We start from the raw sequence: 17,203 nt of genomic DNA, 5'->3' as shown, positions 1-17,203 counted from the left end.
TGTCCCCCCTGAGCCCCCAGAGCGACGCCTGCAGAGGGAATCCCGAGGCTCCCCCTGACCGCGACTGCCTGACTCTAAAATCCAGACGGCTGGAAAAGACCCTGCACCCGCAGCCCCCAGCACCTGAAGGATCGGAACTCCAGTGCAGGAGTGACCCCCAGGAGGCCCTCTCCCTTGCCCAGGTGGTGGCTACCCCGAGGAGCCCCCCTCTTGCCTGCCTGCACCGCTGAAGAGACCCCTTGGTCTCCCATTGATTCCTATTACAAACCCGACGCTTGTTTGCACACTGCACCCGGCCGCCCCCGCGCTGCTACGGGTGTACTTTCTGTGTGGACTTGTGTCCCGTCCCCCCCCCGGTGCCCTACAAAACCCCCCTGGTCTGCCCTCCGAAGACGCGGGTACTTACCTGCTGGCAGACTGGAACCGGGGCACCCCCTTCTCCATTGAAGCCTATGTGTTTTGGGCACCTCTTTGAACTCTGCACCTGACCGGCCCTGAGCTGCTGCTGGTGTGGTGACTTTGGGGTTGCTCTGAACCCCCAACAGTGGGCTACCTTGGACCCCAATTTGAACCCCGTAGGTGGTTTACTTACCTGCAAGAACTAACATTACTTTACCTCCCCCAGGAACTGTTGAAAATTGCACTAAGTGTCCGCTTTTGAAATAGCTATATGTGTTTTATGTAAAAAGTATATATGCTATTGTGATTATTCAAAGTTCCTAAAGTACTTACCTGCAATACCTTTCAAATGAGATATTACATGTAGAATTTGAACCTGTGGTTCTTAAAATAAACTAAGAAAAGATATTTTTCTATACAAAAACCTATTGGCCTGGAATTGTCTTTGAGTGTGTGTTCCTCATTTATTGCCTGTGTGTATGTACAACAAATGCTTAACACTACTCCTTTGATAAGCCTACTGCTCGACCACACTACCACAAAATAGAGCATTAGTATTATCTCTTTTTGCCACCATCTTACCTCTAAGGGGAACCCTTGGACTCTATGCACTATTTCAAAGTAAGGAATAGTATGCACACAGAGCCAACTTCCTACACCTGCTATGGATCTTTTTCTATGTCGTGTCTAAAAATACCAAAAAATACTCTTTTTTATAAACTGGTGTTGAATTTCCTTGGTGTCGTCAATTTCTTTACTTCTTTTGGTACTGCTCAAATACTTTAGGCTTGTTCCTCTCTGTAAGCCTTGCTGCTCAGAGCCACAGCTACCCAGGGTTGAGCTGATGGTTTGACAAACAAAACCTACTGGTCTTAAAGGGGTTGGTAAGTGTATTACACATTGAGTGACACTACCATTCTGAATTAACCTAAAGGTAACACACAGCACTAACCTCACACATAATTAACCTAGCAACACTGATCACCAAAAGATATGTTACACAAAAGCAGAAGTACTTGCACAATCCAGACTGACACTGTGGTGCATTTACATTATTTCTAAGCAGCTTTGTTTTCCATGGGCAAAACTGGAGTTGAAAATGAAAACCTAGTTATGCTGGTATGATTTTGCACCACGTTTTGTCCCTAAGATGAGGGCAGTTAATGGAAAGCTAAGTCGAACTGGATTTTTACCATCATGCCTAGAGAGAGGCAGTTACCTCAGTTCTTTTTGTAGGCAGTCTGTAGGAAGCTGGCCTGCTGAGTGGTGGGTAGTCAAGGTACTTACCCCTTATACCAGGTCCAGGTATCCCCTACTAGTGATGTGTAGGCAGTGTCTAGAAGCTGGGCTCTCTAGAGGTAGCAGTCGATGAGCAGCCAAGGCTTATCTAGGAGACATGCAAAGCTCATGCAATACCACTGTAGTCACACAGCACTTAGACACAAAGGAAAACAGTTGTGCAAAAAAAAAAAAAAAAAAAAAAAAGGTACTTTCTTTTTGGCACAAATCAGCACAAAATACTAGACAGGTGACCCACCCTTAGGAGGTAAGTAATACACTAAATATATACACTAGCAGTCAGTAATCGGCATAGAAAAGGTTAGAAAACAGTAATAACCAATAGTGACCCTAGGTGGAGCACAAACCATATACTAAAAGAATGGAATGCGAACAAGGTACCCCCACCTAGCTAAGTAAAATGTGTAGAGGGTAGCTGGGAGTACTAGAAAACCACAAAGGTAAGTACAACAGTACCACCCAGCAGCCAGGAATGCAGGATTAAAACTGTGGAATTTCCCCAAAGCACCCTAAAGGAGGAAAAGAAGAAAAAGAAGACACCCAGAGAACTCTGCAAGAAAACCAGCGGTGGATCCCTGAAGAAAGAAAACCTGTGAGAGCGAGGGGACCAAGTCCAAGAGAGTCACAGTGGAGTCCAGGAGGAGTAGGAGGTACTACACACAGCTGTGAATGTAGGAGTTGCAGGAACAGGTCAGCACTGCAGCCCAGGAGCCGGAGAAGAGTTCCTGATGGATGGAGAAGAGGTCCCACCCCGGAAGGAAGATTGCAGACGGGTGTCGGTGCAGGAGTTCCACCAACAAGCCTCGCGGTTAAACTCGCGGTTAATGGAAAAGAGGTGCTGACTGGGACCAGCAAGGCCCAGGAGGACTCAACCCAGGAGGGGAAGTCACAGAGGACTCAACATCGCAGAGAGTCCACAGGAGCAGAGGCAGCACCCACAGGATGGGGACACAGGAGTCTGAGGAAGCCCACACAGCACTACAAATGTGGATCCCACGCCGCAGGAGAACCACGCAGGAGGCTGTGCTTTGCAGGATGGAGTGCTGGAGCTACACATGACCTAAAGATCCTTTGGAGGAGATGCAAACAAGCCTTGGCAGCTGCAAGAGAAGTGTTGCATGGGGGTACAGCGTAGAAGAGGGGATCCACATAGCCAGTCACCACTTTTACTCGGTGCCTGCGGTTGCAGGGGAGCGACTCCTTCACTCCAAGGAAGATTCCGTCTTCTTGTGCAGGCTGAAGAGTTGCAGTCTTCTGAGGATGTACAATGAGGAAATTGTTGCAAAGCTGGCAGGAGCCCTGGAAACAATGTTGCTAAAGAGTCTTTCTTCTTGGAAGCAGCTTGTCGTGTCCTGGAGGTTCCAGTCGCAGTTCCGGAGGCCAGAAGTCAAAGTGAAGGTTGCAGAAGAGTCCTGCTGGAATCTTGCAAGCCAAATCCGAGGACCCACCCAAGAGAGAGACCCTAAATAGCCCTAAAAGGGGGATTGGTCACCTAACCAGGTAAGAACTTATCAGGGGGGGTGCTCTGAAGTCACCTGCCTGACCGGTCCACTCACATGCTCCCTGTCAACAAGATGGCAGAACCCAGGGACCCTCTGGAGGAGATCTAGGCACTACCCGTGGGGTGGCGATGGACACTGGAGTGGTCACTCCCCTTTCCATTGTCCAGTTTCACGCCAGACCAGGGACCGGGGGTCCCTGAACCAGCGTGGACTGGTTTATGCATGGAGGACACCAAATGTGCTTTTCAAAGCAAACCAATGGCTTGGAGAGACTACCCCTCGCAAGCCAGTCACACCTATTTCCAAAGGGAGAGGGTTTTACCTCCCTCTCCCAAAGGAAATCCTTTGATCTGCCTTCCCGGACTTGATGGGATCATGCAGCAGGAGGGCAGAAACCTATCCAAGGGGTGGCAGCAGCTGGGCTGCCCGGAAATCCTGTAAGACTGGTGGTAGCTATGCTGGGGTCCTCTGAGGAGCCCCCAGAATGCATTGAATCATACTACCAATACTTGCAACAGAACTGGTGTAGGATTCCGACATGTTTGATACCAAACATGCCCAGGTTCGGAGTTACCAATATGTAGCCGGGCATAGGTAGTGACCTATGTTCAGTACACACGTAAAATGATGTCCCCGCACTCACAAAGTCGAGGAAAATGGATCTGGAGTTTGTGGGGGCACCTCTGCTAGTGAAGGGGTGCCCTCACACACAGGTACCTGCCCCCTTTCCTCTGGGCCGAGAGGGCCTACCGTAGGGGGTGACTTATAGTGACCTGTAGTTAAAAAGGGTGCATGCACCAGTTTCACACAGGCTGCAATAGCAGGCCTGAGGAACCCTTTGCATGGGCTCCCTATGGGTGGCAGAATAACTTCTGCAGCCCATAGGGACCCCCTGAAACCCTAAAGCCCTGGGTACCTAGGTACCATATACTAGGGACTTACATGGGGGACCAGTATTCAAATTGTGGGAAGAAAAGGTTAGTCGCAACCAAATTTAGAGGAGAGAGCACAGTCACTGGGGTCCTGGTTAGCAGGATCCCAGTGAACACAGTCAAACACACTGACAACCAGGCAAAAAGTGGGGGTAACCAAGCTAGAGAGAGGCTACTTTCCTACACAGTCCTAGCTGAAAGTAAGGATATACCTGAGATTATTTTGTCTACTCCACTGGGGAGGAGGGAGGGTTGCTTATAACCATCATGAAAATACCCTGAGAGAACTGGAGTTACAGGTAAACTATTCCTTCTCTTAGGGGATTCCCACATATAGTCATAGGCGTTGAATAGACTACAACGGCCATCCCATGAACAGCAGAGGAGTAGACAGAATAATGAAATACACTATCAAGCAAAGAAGTTCCTGAGAGAAGCCTGTCCCTACTTGGGCATCTGTCCTGGCATCAAAGTCAAGACAGTAATGTTTAGTAAACGGGTGGACAGATCTCCAGGTCGCAGCACTGCAGATATCTGCTAAGGGAACATTACTCATCAAGGTAGTTGTGGCAGAGTTGCCTCTAGTAGAATGTGCTCTTGGTCTGTTAGTTAGGGTTTTGTTAGCTAGTTAGTGGCAAAAAAAGAATACAGGACACAATCCATCTAGAGATGGGATTGTTTGGAGGTGGCAAGACCAGCGCAAACTGGAACATAATTTACAAACAATTGTGGAGATTTTCGAATAGATCTGGTTTTATCCAAGTAGAATTTTAAAACCCTCTTTATGTCTAAAGAGTGGAGAGTCCTCTCTGCTGGAATAGATGGGTTTTGAAAGAAAGTTGGAAAGGAAATCAACTGGTTGAGTTGAGTAAGATAACCTTGGGAAGGAATTTAGGATGCGTTCACATCACTATCCTGGATGAGTGGAATACTGTGTAAGGCTCGTGAGCACAGAGCCTGTATCTCGCTAGCTTTGAATGTTGATGTAATTACCACAAGGAAAGCAGTTAGGTGTTAGAGAGATGCCTTGTGTTTGGGCTCAAATGGATTTTGCATGAGGCGCGAAAAGGACCACATTAAGCTCCCATGGTGGAGAAAGGCACCTAACTGGAGGAAAGACCTTCTTTAACCCTTCTAGGAAATCTTAGAAAACTGGTATCCTAAAGAAAGAGGTTTGTAAAGGGCTTTTTCTGTATGTAGTCAGAGCTGCTAGACGGACTCTAATAGAAAAGCGTTGCAGACCAGATTTAGCCAGGTTTAACAAAGAAGAATGACATCCCCCCTGGCAAGATATAGTGTATCTTTTTGGAGGAACACCAGACGCACAATCTCTTCCATTTGAAGGAACATGCAGCGCGGGTGGATGGCCTTTTTGCCTCTTGTAGGATCTCCACGCAATCCTGTGGAAGATTTAAGTGCCCATACTGTACTAACTCAGGAGCCATGCTGCCAAACTCAGACCTCATCAGGAGGTCTGGCCTGCCCGGCGGCCTGAGATGTGGTTGAAGCGAACAGTGAATGAGGCCCAAGAACCACCTCTGCCACTCTGATGCAACGAGGATCATTCAGGCTGAAGTCGTTGAGTTTGAGTAGGAGTGCTGGGATCAAAGGAATTGGTGGAAAGGCGTACAGAAATGTGTTGGACTAGTCTATCCACAGAGCATTCCCCAACGATTCTGGATGGTAAAACCTGGTGGCGAAGCAGCAGCATTTTCTGTTTTCCGCTGTGGCAAAAAGGTCAATAGAAGGTGTGCCCCACAAACGGAAGACATACTGAACGTTATCTTTGTTCAGCATCCACTCGTGGTACTCTTCGAGAAATCTGCTGAGGGCATCTGCTTGTACATTCTGAATGCCTGGAAGGTGAGTTGATACTATCTTCAACTTCTTGGCAAGGAGCTAGTGCCATATTAATTGGGCCTCTTGAGAAGACTCTGGATCTGTTACCCCCTGCTCTTTTAAGGTAATGCATGGTGGTTGTATTGTCAGTCTGGACAAGCAGGGTGTCTGTTGAAAGATCTGAGAAATGCCTTGAGAGCTAGGTGCACAGCACGGAGCTTGAGGAGACTGATGTGGTATGACATCTCCTTGGGAGACCAGAGGCCTTGTGGACTGCACCTGGTTAATCAAGACAGGTGACCAATATGAGCGCCCCATCCAAGGAGAGAGGCATCTCTCACGATGGTCTGCAATGGAGGCTGTGGACGAAACGGCATCCCTTGTATGAGATTGGTTTGAGAACACCACCAACTGAGGGATCTGATTCTGTAGGTGGACAGAATGATTCTATCTTCCCAGTTTCCAGACAGTTGATTCCATTGGTCCTCCAGGCATTCCTGAAGAGGTTGCATGAGGAGAGTGTTGGTGTCAGAAAGATGCAGGAGGCCATGGAGTCTAGAAGTGAGACTGGGCGCACTGTTGGGCGATGCATAGCTTGGAGTGCACAGCACTTCTGGAGAATGGATAAACGTTGTTCCTCCAGAGGACACACTTTTGCCTGTAGTGTGTCTATGGTAGTTCCTCAGTAGTGCAACTTCTGGAAAGGAGCTGTCGTGGGCTTGGGAAAGCTGACATGAGGCCCAGGCAGATAAAGGAGATCGCATGTCCATTTGAAGTGTAGCTGAGCTTCTGCAAAGGTGGATGCCTTGATTAGCCAGTCGTGGACGAAGATTCTGTGCCTTAGAAGATGTGCTGCCACCACAGCCTTGGAGTTGTAAAAAAGTTCTGGGTGCTGGCTTGAGACCAAATGGTAGGACAGTGTATTGGAAGTGTTCTTGTCCCACAACAAATCTCAGGAACTTCTATGCTTTTTCACGATGGGGATATGAAAGTAGGCATCGTGTAGGTCTACGTAGCAAAGCCAGTCCCCCTGGTGAATCTGGGGATATATTTGGTGTAAGGCCAGCATCCTGAACTTTTCCTTTCAGATCCATTTGTTGGCAATCTTCAGGTCTAGAATGGGTCTGAACTCTTTCTTGCCCCTTTTTGGCATGAGGAAGTACTTTGAGTAAATTCCTTTTCCACGCTGGTTGAGGGGGAACAGGTTCTACTGCTTTAGTTTCCAGCAGAATCGAAACTTCCGCTATTAGAAGGCTGAGATGAGAAGTGATCTACTTCAGCGGAATACTTGGTGGTGGGATAGAAAACCTGGGACAATACCCATTTTGTACAATGTTCAAGACCCAAACGTCTGTTTTACTTCGTTGCCACTCTGCCAGGCAATTGGTGACGCTTCCCCCACCAGAATGGGTAACTGACGCAGGGAAATAACATTTTTAGGGTTTTTGAGGCTGGAGGTTGTCGAGAACCCTGACTGGGCTGGTGTGTCGCCCATCCTTGTTGTTTCCGCTGAGGGTGGTAAGATCTTTGGAATTACTGCAGAGTTCTTCCAGGCAGCCATTGAGGGTTTTAAACCCTCTGTAAAGAATAGCAATGTTAAAGATCGGAAGGGTCTTTGTTGCTCTTTGAGTTTTTCCAAGGCCTGCTACCTTCAATGTGTCTACCTCAGCCTTCATCCTCGCCATTTCATCATCGGCGTGAGAGCCGAACAGAGTGGAGCCTGAAAATGACAAGTTTTGAATGTGTTTCTAACGTCACTGAAACAGGACGCTAAGCAACAGCCAGGAATGCCTTCTTAGGGTTACCCCATGACAGTATGTATGTGCTGAGAGCAAGGATGAGTCAGCCACGGCACTAATGATCTGGTTAGAGACCATGGCACCTTCTTGGACGATCTCTATATAAAAAGTATTTAAAAAAAAAAATCCTTCTGATGTCTCAGGAGGATGTCCGCAAAATCGAGTAGGGACTCCTGCAGGGCCCTATTGTATCTGCCAAAGAGGGCAGTTGAACTTGCTGAACCACAGACTTTGCGGCCTGTCGAATCCACCCTCTTACACTCTGTCAGGAGGAGAAGTAGTAGATGGAGACGGAGCGTGAGATTTGCAGCCAGCCAGTATTACCATCAAATCAGGTGGAGGATCGAATCACAGAAACAAAGGGTCTTGTTTTGGAAGAAAATACTTTTTTTGTAGGCTGGAAGGAGCAGACTTAGTCACAGCTGGCATAAGGAAGACTTCCATGATGGGTTCCAGAAGACCCGGCACTAGTGGAAGCAAAGGTCTGCCGGCTATGCGCTGCTGGAGAGTCTTGAATTTGACAGCCATCAGACTATTCAGTTTTGCAGGACCTCGTACTAGAACTTCATGAAAGGTGTTGATATCGTCAACCAGTGAGGAACGAGATTGAGTCGAATCTGTTTGTGTGGTGGAGAACAAAGAACCTCTATGATGGTCGGAACACAATCTTGATCTATGGCGCAATCTGTGGTGGGAGTGTCTTGACCTTGCTGATGAACAGGTATGATGCCGCTATCTTGAGCACAGTCTGGGAACTGGGGAGGTGCTAGGCACTTGCGGCACCGGAGGTGGTGCCGGGAGAACCAGAGCAGCTGGCAGCAGTGGAGTCAGACTTTGAGGTGAAGGTTGAGGAGGCGGCGTAGCAGGAAGCATAGGAGAGGTGTGAGGAGAAGGTGACAAAGGAAGGAGCACCAGCAAAGGAGACATCTCTGGAATAGTGTGATTCTGATGAATAATAGATCCTTCTACGTTTTGAAGATTTCTGCCTCGACAGAGGGACTCTCCAACGTCGATCTTGCTCTCCGACGTCTGTCGACGTCGAGTGGGACCTTGATGTCAAACTAAGATTGTGGCGCTTCCATGCGTCGCGATGTCAATTCCAATTACGTCTATATACTCCGACATTGTGTGGCAAGTAGCTGGAGTCCGACATCGTGCAGCGTCTTGACGTTGAGCCAGCCTTCGACAGCAAACATGTTGGCGCCATACCTCCTCTCGACATCAACCTCCAAAGTCAACTGCGACCAAAAGCGTTTTCTTCCCTGGAGGCTGAAGGAAGAGCTCTGGTGGAAGACTGACCTTCCCCCTCACTCAGAGGTCCCACTAGCATCGTCTCTCTGCTCTCCCTTGAAGGCGAATCTTCTCGTCATGCAGGGCGCATCTGGAAAAGGACTTGCAGATGTTACAGGAGGCAGGAAGGTGTGAAGAAAGCAGGCAGATGATACAGACATCATAAGAGTATTTTAGTCCTTTTTCCGCCACATCGTGGGTATTTGTCAAACAGAGAAGAAATGTTTTCTGCATTAATTTCTGCCAGAAAAAGACAAATCAAGAAAAAGTCAAAAGATGTCAAGTGAAACAGTTATCACTGAGAATTTCACTCAATTTTTGAAGATAAAAATCTAAAAGGGTAGAGCTCAATGCTCCATGGTCCTGTCAGCAGGAGACAGAAAAAAAAAAAAAGTGAGGTAACTGCCTCTCCCTATGCATGATGGGATACTGGAGGACTAGCTGTTCTTAAAGACAGTCTCCTTTTTCTTTATTTATAATGACAGCCTATGAGCTACACTGCCCTGCACTCAATCATTTTTTTGCATTACAAAAAGGTTTGTGAAGGATTTTTTCTGCTAAATTTTCAACTTGTTCATGCATTTGAATTCATGTGCCTTAGCCATCTGTCTTGTTTAAAGCAAACAGTATGAAGAAGTTCGGACACTGTAGCCTTTCCTTCAGGCTGCAAATTGACATTAAGTGACTTTGCAGGCCTTCCTGAAGTAAGGCGAACATGAATACTTAAGAGGTTATATTGGAAAAAAAGGCTCCAGGGTAACCGCAGGCGGGCGGAAATATTCAACGCTTTTAACTATACATGGAAATCCCCTACCATAGAAAGAAATGGTTTATGGAGCATGTCTGTTGTCTAATACTACACTTTAACTGCTGAAATACAGAAAAAGCATATTTTCAAAATATTCCTGACCATAAAGAGCTGCTGGGTCGTGGTTTTATTCTCATCTGTATGACTGAAAGGAGAATGTTTCGCAAAACATTACCAAAACATCAAACAAGACCACCACAATACTTCATAGAGCAAACACAAAGATGTTAGATGCACCTACCTTCTGCCTGTGTGTAAAGCTGCCCATTGCTTGCCCAGGAGCATCTTTGTTCTGTGGATATATACGTGGCTGTGACAAGTCCTGCTGAAACAGTGAACTCCATGTCAATCTGTCAACTGGACCTACATATAATATTTCATGACTGCCTATGCCAGAACAAGGGATGATGTGTTCAAATTCATACTGAATTTAAAATGAAAAAAATACTCTCACTCTGCTCACTACATACAACAGGAAAGAAAAAACTGCCAGGGTGCGTTAACGCTAAAGTGTCATTCTAATATCATGGTTACACTTGAGGAGACTCGGGGGGCTTCGACCTAATACTGGGAGCTCCTTGAAGACATCGGTCTTTGCCCAAAATATGACCCGTGATAATCCAGACATTTCATCAACTAGTATCAGATTTGGAAAGACTGTCAAAAGAGAAATAGGAACAATAAAAAGGTATTACCGGGTCTCAAATACATGTTGAAAAACAGGCTATTCAAAATGACAAAAATAGTGAGTCCGATAAGGGTGATAATATTGTGTGGTGTTTTGGTCTAGCAAACTGTATGTGGAAGAAGCCACTAGACAACTCAGAGTTATAGCCAACTACAATAGGGCACTAACATTTAAAAATTACCATGACGAATTAAAGTACTTGTGATGGAAGTTTAAGAAAAATGGAAGAATATCAACTCCCAAAAAACACACAACTCTACAATACTAACCAATATCTGCTGTCAAATCTACCAATCAACAAGTCATGATCACAAGAAAGGCCCATAATCACAGCAAATATATGAAGAGAAAAACCAGTTCAGTTGAACAGAATATATATACATTGGCCACTTTCTGCTGCCACATTTACAAGCACATCTGTTGTGTTGATGATAGCAAAGACTTTATGCAAATCACTTGAAAGCCAAGCAGATATAACAAACAAGTTACTTATCTTCAGTAACACCTTATCTTAGGAAAGATACCAAACCAATACCTCCCCGGTGGTGGGCCTGTGAACTGGCACAGACCAAAAAGTCCTGATGGATTGAATAGGCCAAGCGCCAGACACTATGGAAGTAACTGTCAAGGCAGTAGTAAACGTGTTAAAAGATGCCAATGTAGCAGTCTGACAGATGTCCAGGGGAGGAACCTCCCACGCCACTAGTTACAACACTTTGGCTCTGAAAGAAATAGCCCTCTTTTGGTGAACACTTGACCCAGTCTTCCTTTAATGGTGGGGGAAAGGTTTTCAATGCCAAGCAAATCACTCAACTCCAACAAGTTGATGAGGAGCAGAGACTCTGCTGGAGACCAGTGACATCTGATCTGACAATATCAGATGGTAGCCCTAGCCCAGAAGTGATGCAGCAGTCACTACTGTGAGCTCTGGGTGGGGAAAAAGGGAAGGATCTGCAGAGGAACCAATAGCGGTTTGTCAGCCACCACTGCAGATACTTCACAGTTCCCTCTCATAGCTGGAGCAGGTTAGAAAGAGTCCCCGATGCTACACCCCCCTGTGACTTCAGGTCCCATTGCCTAGCCTGCATATGCCTTCGAGCATGCTTCACCAGCAGGATTCAGGAGGTCATCAGACCCAGCAATCTCAGTCTCACCGAATCCAGGACTGAGGTCGAACTATCAGGATCATAACCCGAATGTTCTGGACTCTCCACTACAGAGGATAGATGCGATACTGCACTATGTCTAGAATGGCTGAGCTGAGGGGTTGTCAGTTGTTACTTTGGCATGTTGATAGTGAACTCCAGGAAGTGCAGAAGGTTTGCCGTAGGGCGTCAACTTCATGCAGCGAGCCTCATTAAGTCATAGAGGTAGGGGGAAGACTGGGACCTCTGAAGATGTACTGCAACCAGTGCTATCACTCTTGTGAACACTGGGGAGGCCAAAGGGGAGCACACCAACCTGAAAATGCTGAACCGCAGGTAACACCACTGGGCTTGCAGGACAGATGTGGAAAATGGCATCCTGCTTGTCCAACAATAACATCCGGTATCCAGGATCTAACGCAGACAGGTCCAGGGCAACTGTTGGCAGCTTAAAGATTTCCTTCCTCAAGAACGCACTGAGAGGGTGAAGCTATAAGGCAGGGCAGAAGCACCAGAAAGTAGCAGGAACATCAATCACAACCTACTTCTGATGCCAGCACCCTCAAAAGCTCCTTTCGCCAAAAGACCCTGCACCACTTGGAGCATTAAGAAGTGGTGGTCCTCTGAAAGCCAATCTGACGGCAGTGGCAGCAGGGTTTCTAGAAGTGGAAGGGCATAACTCCACTAGACAATGTGAAGGGAAGCTGAGGCTTGACATTAAGACAGGTGATGCCTGATCCTGTTGGCAACAGGGTGCCCAGGTGTTGTGAGGGCGTACTAATGGGGTTCAGAGGCTGCAGCTGCCAGTGGGTGATAGACTAAGAAGATCTCTGGCCTTTGTTCCCAAAGACCTGTGGGAGACATGTCTGGCCACGAAAAGGCTGGGAAGCCTGTTGGTCATGGTGGCTCTGCTGGAGAGGATGCAGCTGGTAGCCCCTACTGTTGGCACAAAACAAGCAGAAGGAAGAGTGAGGTTGGCTTGTGGCCAAGGCAAACCCCAAAGACTGGGTAGTGACTCTACTCTCCTTGAAGAGCTCAAGTGCTAAACCAGCTTTGTTGCCTAACAGGTAACTACTGTTAAAGGGCATATCTAGGAGGTATAACTGGACATCCCCCTAAACCAAACTGTTCTCAGCCAGGCATGTTGGGATAATGTCACAGATGAAGCAACGGGCCTGGTCAGCGAATCAGTTGTATCCAGACGGCATCTGAGAGTAATCGTTGCTGTATCCCTGCCACTGGTGATAGCGTGGTTCAGGATGGCTCGGGCCGCCACATCGACAGCACTTGAGCAACAGAGTCTCACACAGTGTGGGAATATCGGCCCAAAGGGTATGCAGTGTTCACCAAACTGTGCAAGGCTGGCACAAGGATACTATGGCTGGCAGAATCATCATAGCAAAGGTTTCCAGCCTCCAGGATTCCATATACGGTGGGAACGTGTTGGGATAGACTTTAGAAGTTGAGGCCTGCACCACCAGACTTTCAGAGGCAGTAGGCCAGATGAGGAAACCTGGGCAATCATCCTGTGCACGAGTGCCGGTGCAGAGCTTGCCCAAAGGTCCTGAGTAGGACATCCAAAAGGACTTCATTAAAGGCTAAGAGTGGTTCCATGGATAGTATCCCTGGCTGAACAACCTCTGTCAAGACATTAATCCTGACCACCATAGAGGGTAGCTGAAAGTAGAGGACCTCTGCCACCCTCCTCACTGCCATAGCAAAGAAAAAACACCATCCTCCTTAACGACACTGGGAGGTAAGACCAGGTCAGCATCTGGAAAGGTCTCTATCACTAGCATCAGCCAGCTCCTGAAACCAGTTATCTAGTTGGGCCAAACTAGGGTCTTCATGATGGTTAGGGTAGTCGTAAGTATCCTCAGATTCGCCCCAGTCAAAATTCACAAAGGGCCTATCAAAGAAGTGAGGCACTCCGTCTTGGACTGTTAGGGGTCTGGTTGGTGCAGGAGTCTACATAGGGCGACATCGGTCCAGCTCCGTACAGAGTTGGGAATGATTATGGGCTTGACACCACAGGGACAGACCCCAGCGAAGATTGTGGATTCACAACAAAAGGGTGCTGTGGGTTTTGGAATAGATTCATAGTGCCCAAATGGCACAGAGCAGACCTGCTGGTGAAAATCCGGTTGGGGTACCTCTGACCAGTAGGGCCTAAAGGAGCTCTTGAGGGGTTGGGTTACCAAAACACAAGGTGCATGCCTCAAAATTCCTTGAGTTGGGAGGTAGTGGGGTCGCTCCAGGAAATTCAGGGAGGTTCAGAGCAGAGTTTTTGCATTTGCAGGACTTACCAGGCGATGATTTAGACTATGAGGACTACCCATGGAAATGACTTCAAGAGCGGGCCTGGGACCTTAAACGAGCCCAGGGCCTCAATCGGTGCAGAATCTTCCATTGTCTGGAGACCAGAAGCTTTATTTCCTGCATCTGAATTGTTTTGGTATTCATTGTGTCAGTTGGGGCAGGTTTGGAGTTGAGGGCCAAATCCAGGCACCACATGAAAACCACATGGGGATCTGCCACTGACATTTGCCGATTACAGGCTTGCAGGGTTTAAATACAATGAGTGTGCCATGTTGTATTCTCTCACGGCTTGCACCATGACACAGTCTGTAATGCCACTGTTGGTATGGTTACCCCCTCACTTTTTGCCTAGTGTTGATGCCAGCTGTAGGAAGTTGGCTCTGTATGCACTATTTCAAAGTAAGGAATAGTATGCACAGAGTCCAAGGGTTCCCCTTAGAGGTAAGAGTGGCAAAAAGAGATAATACTAATGCTCTATTTTGTGGTAGTGTGGTCGAGCAGTAGGCTTATCAAAGGATTAAGCATTTATTGTACACACACAGGCAATAAATGAGGAACACACACTCAGAGACAATTCCAAGCCAATAGGTTTTTGTATAGAAAAATATATTTTCTTAGTTTATTTGAGGAACCATAGATTCAAGATGTACATGTAATACTTCAAATGAAAGGTATTGCAGTTAGGTACTTTAGGAACTTTGAATTAGCAAAATAGCATATACAGTTTTCACATAAATCACATATAGCTATTTGTAGGAAGTTGGCTCTGTATGCACTATTTCAAAGTAAGGAATAGTATGCACAGAGTCCAAGGGTTCCCCTTAGAGGTAAGATAGTGGCAAAGAGAGATAATACTAATGCTCTATTTTGTGGTAGTGTGGTCGAGCAGTAGGCTTATCAAAGGAGTAGTGTAGGAGGTTGGCTCTGTATGTGCTATTTCAAAGTAAGGAATAGCATGCACAGAGTCCAAGGGTTCCCCTTAGAGGTAAAATAGTGGTAAAAATAGATAATACTAATGCTCTATTTTGTGGTAGTGTGGTCGAGCAGTAGGCTTATCCAAGGAGTAGTGTTAAGCATTTGTTGTACATACACATAGACAATAAATGAGGTACACACACTCAGAGACAAATCCAGCCAATAGGTTTTGTTATAGAAAAATATATTTTCTTAGTTTATTTTAAGAACCACAGGTTCAAATTTAACATGTAATATCTTGTTTGAAAGGTATTGCAGGTAAGTACATTAGTAACTTTGAATCATTTCAATTGCATGTATACTTTTCAAGTTATTCACAAATAGCGGTTTTAAAAGTGGACACTTAGTGCAATTTTCACAGTTCCTGGGGGAGGTAAGTTTTTGTTAGTTTTACCAGGTAAGTAAGACACTTACAGGGTTCAGTTCTTGGTCCAAGGTAGCCCACCGTTGGGGGTTCAGAGCAACCCCAAAGTCACCACACCAGCAGCTCAGGGCTGGTCAGGTGCAGAGTTCAAAGTGGTGCCCAAAACGCATAGGCTAGAATGGAGAGAAGGGGGTGCCCCGGTTCCGGTCTGCTTGCAGGTAAGTACCCGCGTCTTCGGAGGGCAGACCAGGGGGGTTTTGTAGGGCACCGGGGGGGACACAAGCCCACCCAGAAATTTCACCCTCAGCAGCGCGGGGGCGGCCGGGTGCAGTGCAGAAACCAGCGTCGGGTTTGCAATGTTAGTCTATGAGAGATCAACGGATCTCTTCAGCGCTGCAGGCAGGCAAGGGGGGGCTTCCTCGGGGAAACCTCCACTTGGGCAAGGGAGAGGGACTCCTGGGGGTCACTTCTGCAGTGAAAGTCCGGTCCTTCAGGTCCTGGGGGCTGCGGGTGCAGGGTCTTTTCCAGGCGTCGGGACTTAGGTTTCAGAGAGTCGCGGTCAGGGGAAGCCTCGGGATTCCCTCTGCAGGCGGCGCTGTGGGGGCTCAGGTTTTGGTACTCACAGTCGGAGAGTAGTCCGGGGGTCCTCCCTGAGGTGTTGGTTCTCCACCAGCCGAGTCGGGGTCGCCGGGTGCAGTGTTGCAAGTCTCACGCTTCTTGCGGGGAGTTGCAGGGGTCTTTAAAGCTGCTCCTTGAAACAAAGTTGCAGTCTTTTTGGAGCAGGTCCGCTGTCCTCGGGAGTTTCTGGTCGTCGTCGAAGCAGGGCAGTCCTCAGAGGATTCAGAGGTCGCTGGTCCCTTTGGAAGGCGTCGCTGGAGCAGAGTTCTTTGGAAGGCAGGAGACAGGCCGGTGAGTTTCTGGAGCCAAGGCAGTTGTTGTCTTCTGGTCTTCCTCTGCAGGGGTTTTCAGCTGGGCAGTCCTTCTTGTTGTCGCAGGAATCTAATTTTCTAGGGTTCAGGGTAGCCCTTAAATACTAAATTTAAGGGCGTGTTTAGGTCTGGGGGGTTAGTAGCCAATGGCTACTAGCCCTGAGGGTGGGTACACCCTCTTTGTGCCTCCTCCCAAGGGGAGGGGGTCACAATCCTAACCCTATTGGGGGAATCCTCCATCTGCAAGATGGAGGATTTCTAAAAGTTAGAGTCACCTCAGCTCAGGACACCTTAGGGGCTGTCCTGACTGGCCAGTGACTCCTCCTTGTTATTCTCATTATTTTCTCCGGCCTTGCCGCCAAAAGTGGGGGCCGGGCCGGAGGGGGCGGGCAACTCCACTAGCTGGAGTGTCCTGCGGTGCTGTGACAAAGGGGTGAGCCTTTGAGGCTCACCGCCAGGTGTTACAGCTCCTGCCTGGGGGAGGTGTTAGTATCTCCACCCAGTGCAGGCTTTGTTACTGGCCTCAGAGTGACAAAGGCACTCTCCCCATGGGGCCAGCAACATGTCTCTAGTGTGGCAGGCTGCTGGAACTAGTCAGCCTACACAGATAGTCGGTTAAGTTTCAGGGGGCACCTCTAAGGTGCCCTCTGGGGTGTATTTTGCAATAAAATGTACACTGGCATCAGTGTGCATTTATTGTGCTGAGAAGTTTGATACCAAACTTCCCAGTTTTCAGTGTAGCCATTATGGTGCTGTGGAGTTCGTGTTTGACAGACTCCCAGACCATATACTCTTATGGCTACCCTGCACTTACAATGTCTAAGGTTTTGTTTAGACACTGTAGGGGTACCATGCTCATGCACTGGTACCCTCACCTATGGTATAGTGCACCCTGCCTTAGGGCTGTAAGGCCTG

At 47.6% G+C, this 17,203-nt stretch overlaps 1 protein-coding gene across 2 annotated transcripts in view; it reads right to left on the bottom strand.

The window, feature by feature from the left end:
* RAVER1 (ribonucleoprotein, PTB binding 1) overlaps window positions 1–17,203 on the bottom strand; it is a 251,857-nt gene that overhangs the window by 81,429 nt on the left and 153,225 nt on the right. Inside the window, exon 11 of one of the 2 annotated variants that reach the window (XM_069231826.1) lies at window positions 10,110–10,193. In XM_069231826.1, coding sequence (XP_069087927.1) covers window positions 10,110–10,193 — 84 coding nt within the window. The remainder of the gene's footprint in view (window positions 1–10,109; window positions 10,194–17,203) is intronic. The other variant, XM_069231827.1, reaches the window with a different exon arrangement.

The sequence above is a fragment of the Pleurodeles waltl genome, chromosome 4_2, assembly GCF_031143425.1.
Source record: "Pleurodeles waltl isolate 20211129_DDA chromosome 4_2, aPleWal1.hap1.20221129, whole genome shotgun sequence".
NCBI lineage: Eukaryota > Metazoa > Chordata > Amphibia > Caudata > Salamandridae > Pleurodeles > Pleurodeles waltl.
The sequence above is the reverse complement of the archived record's forward strand: the minus strand, read 5'-3'. Positions and strand labels throughout refer to the sequence as shown.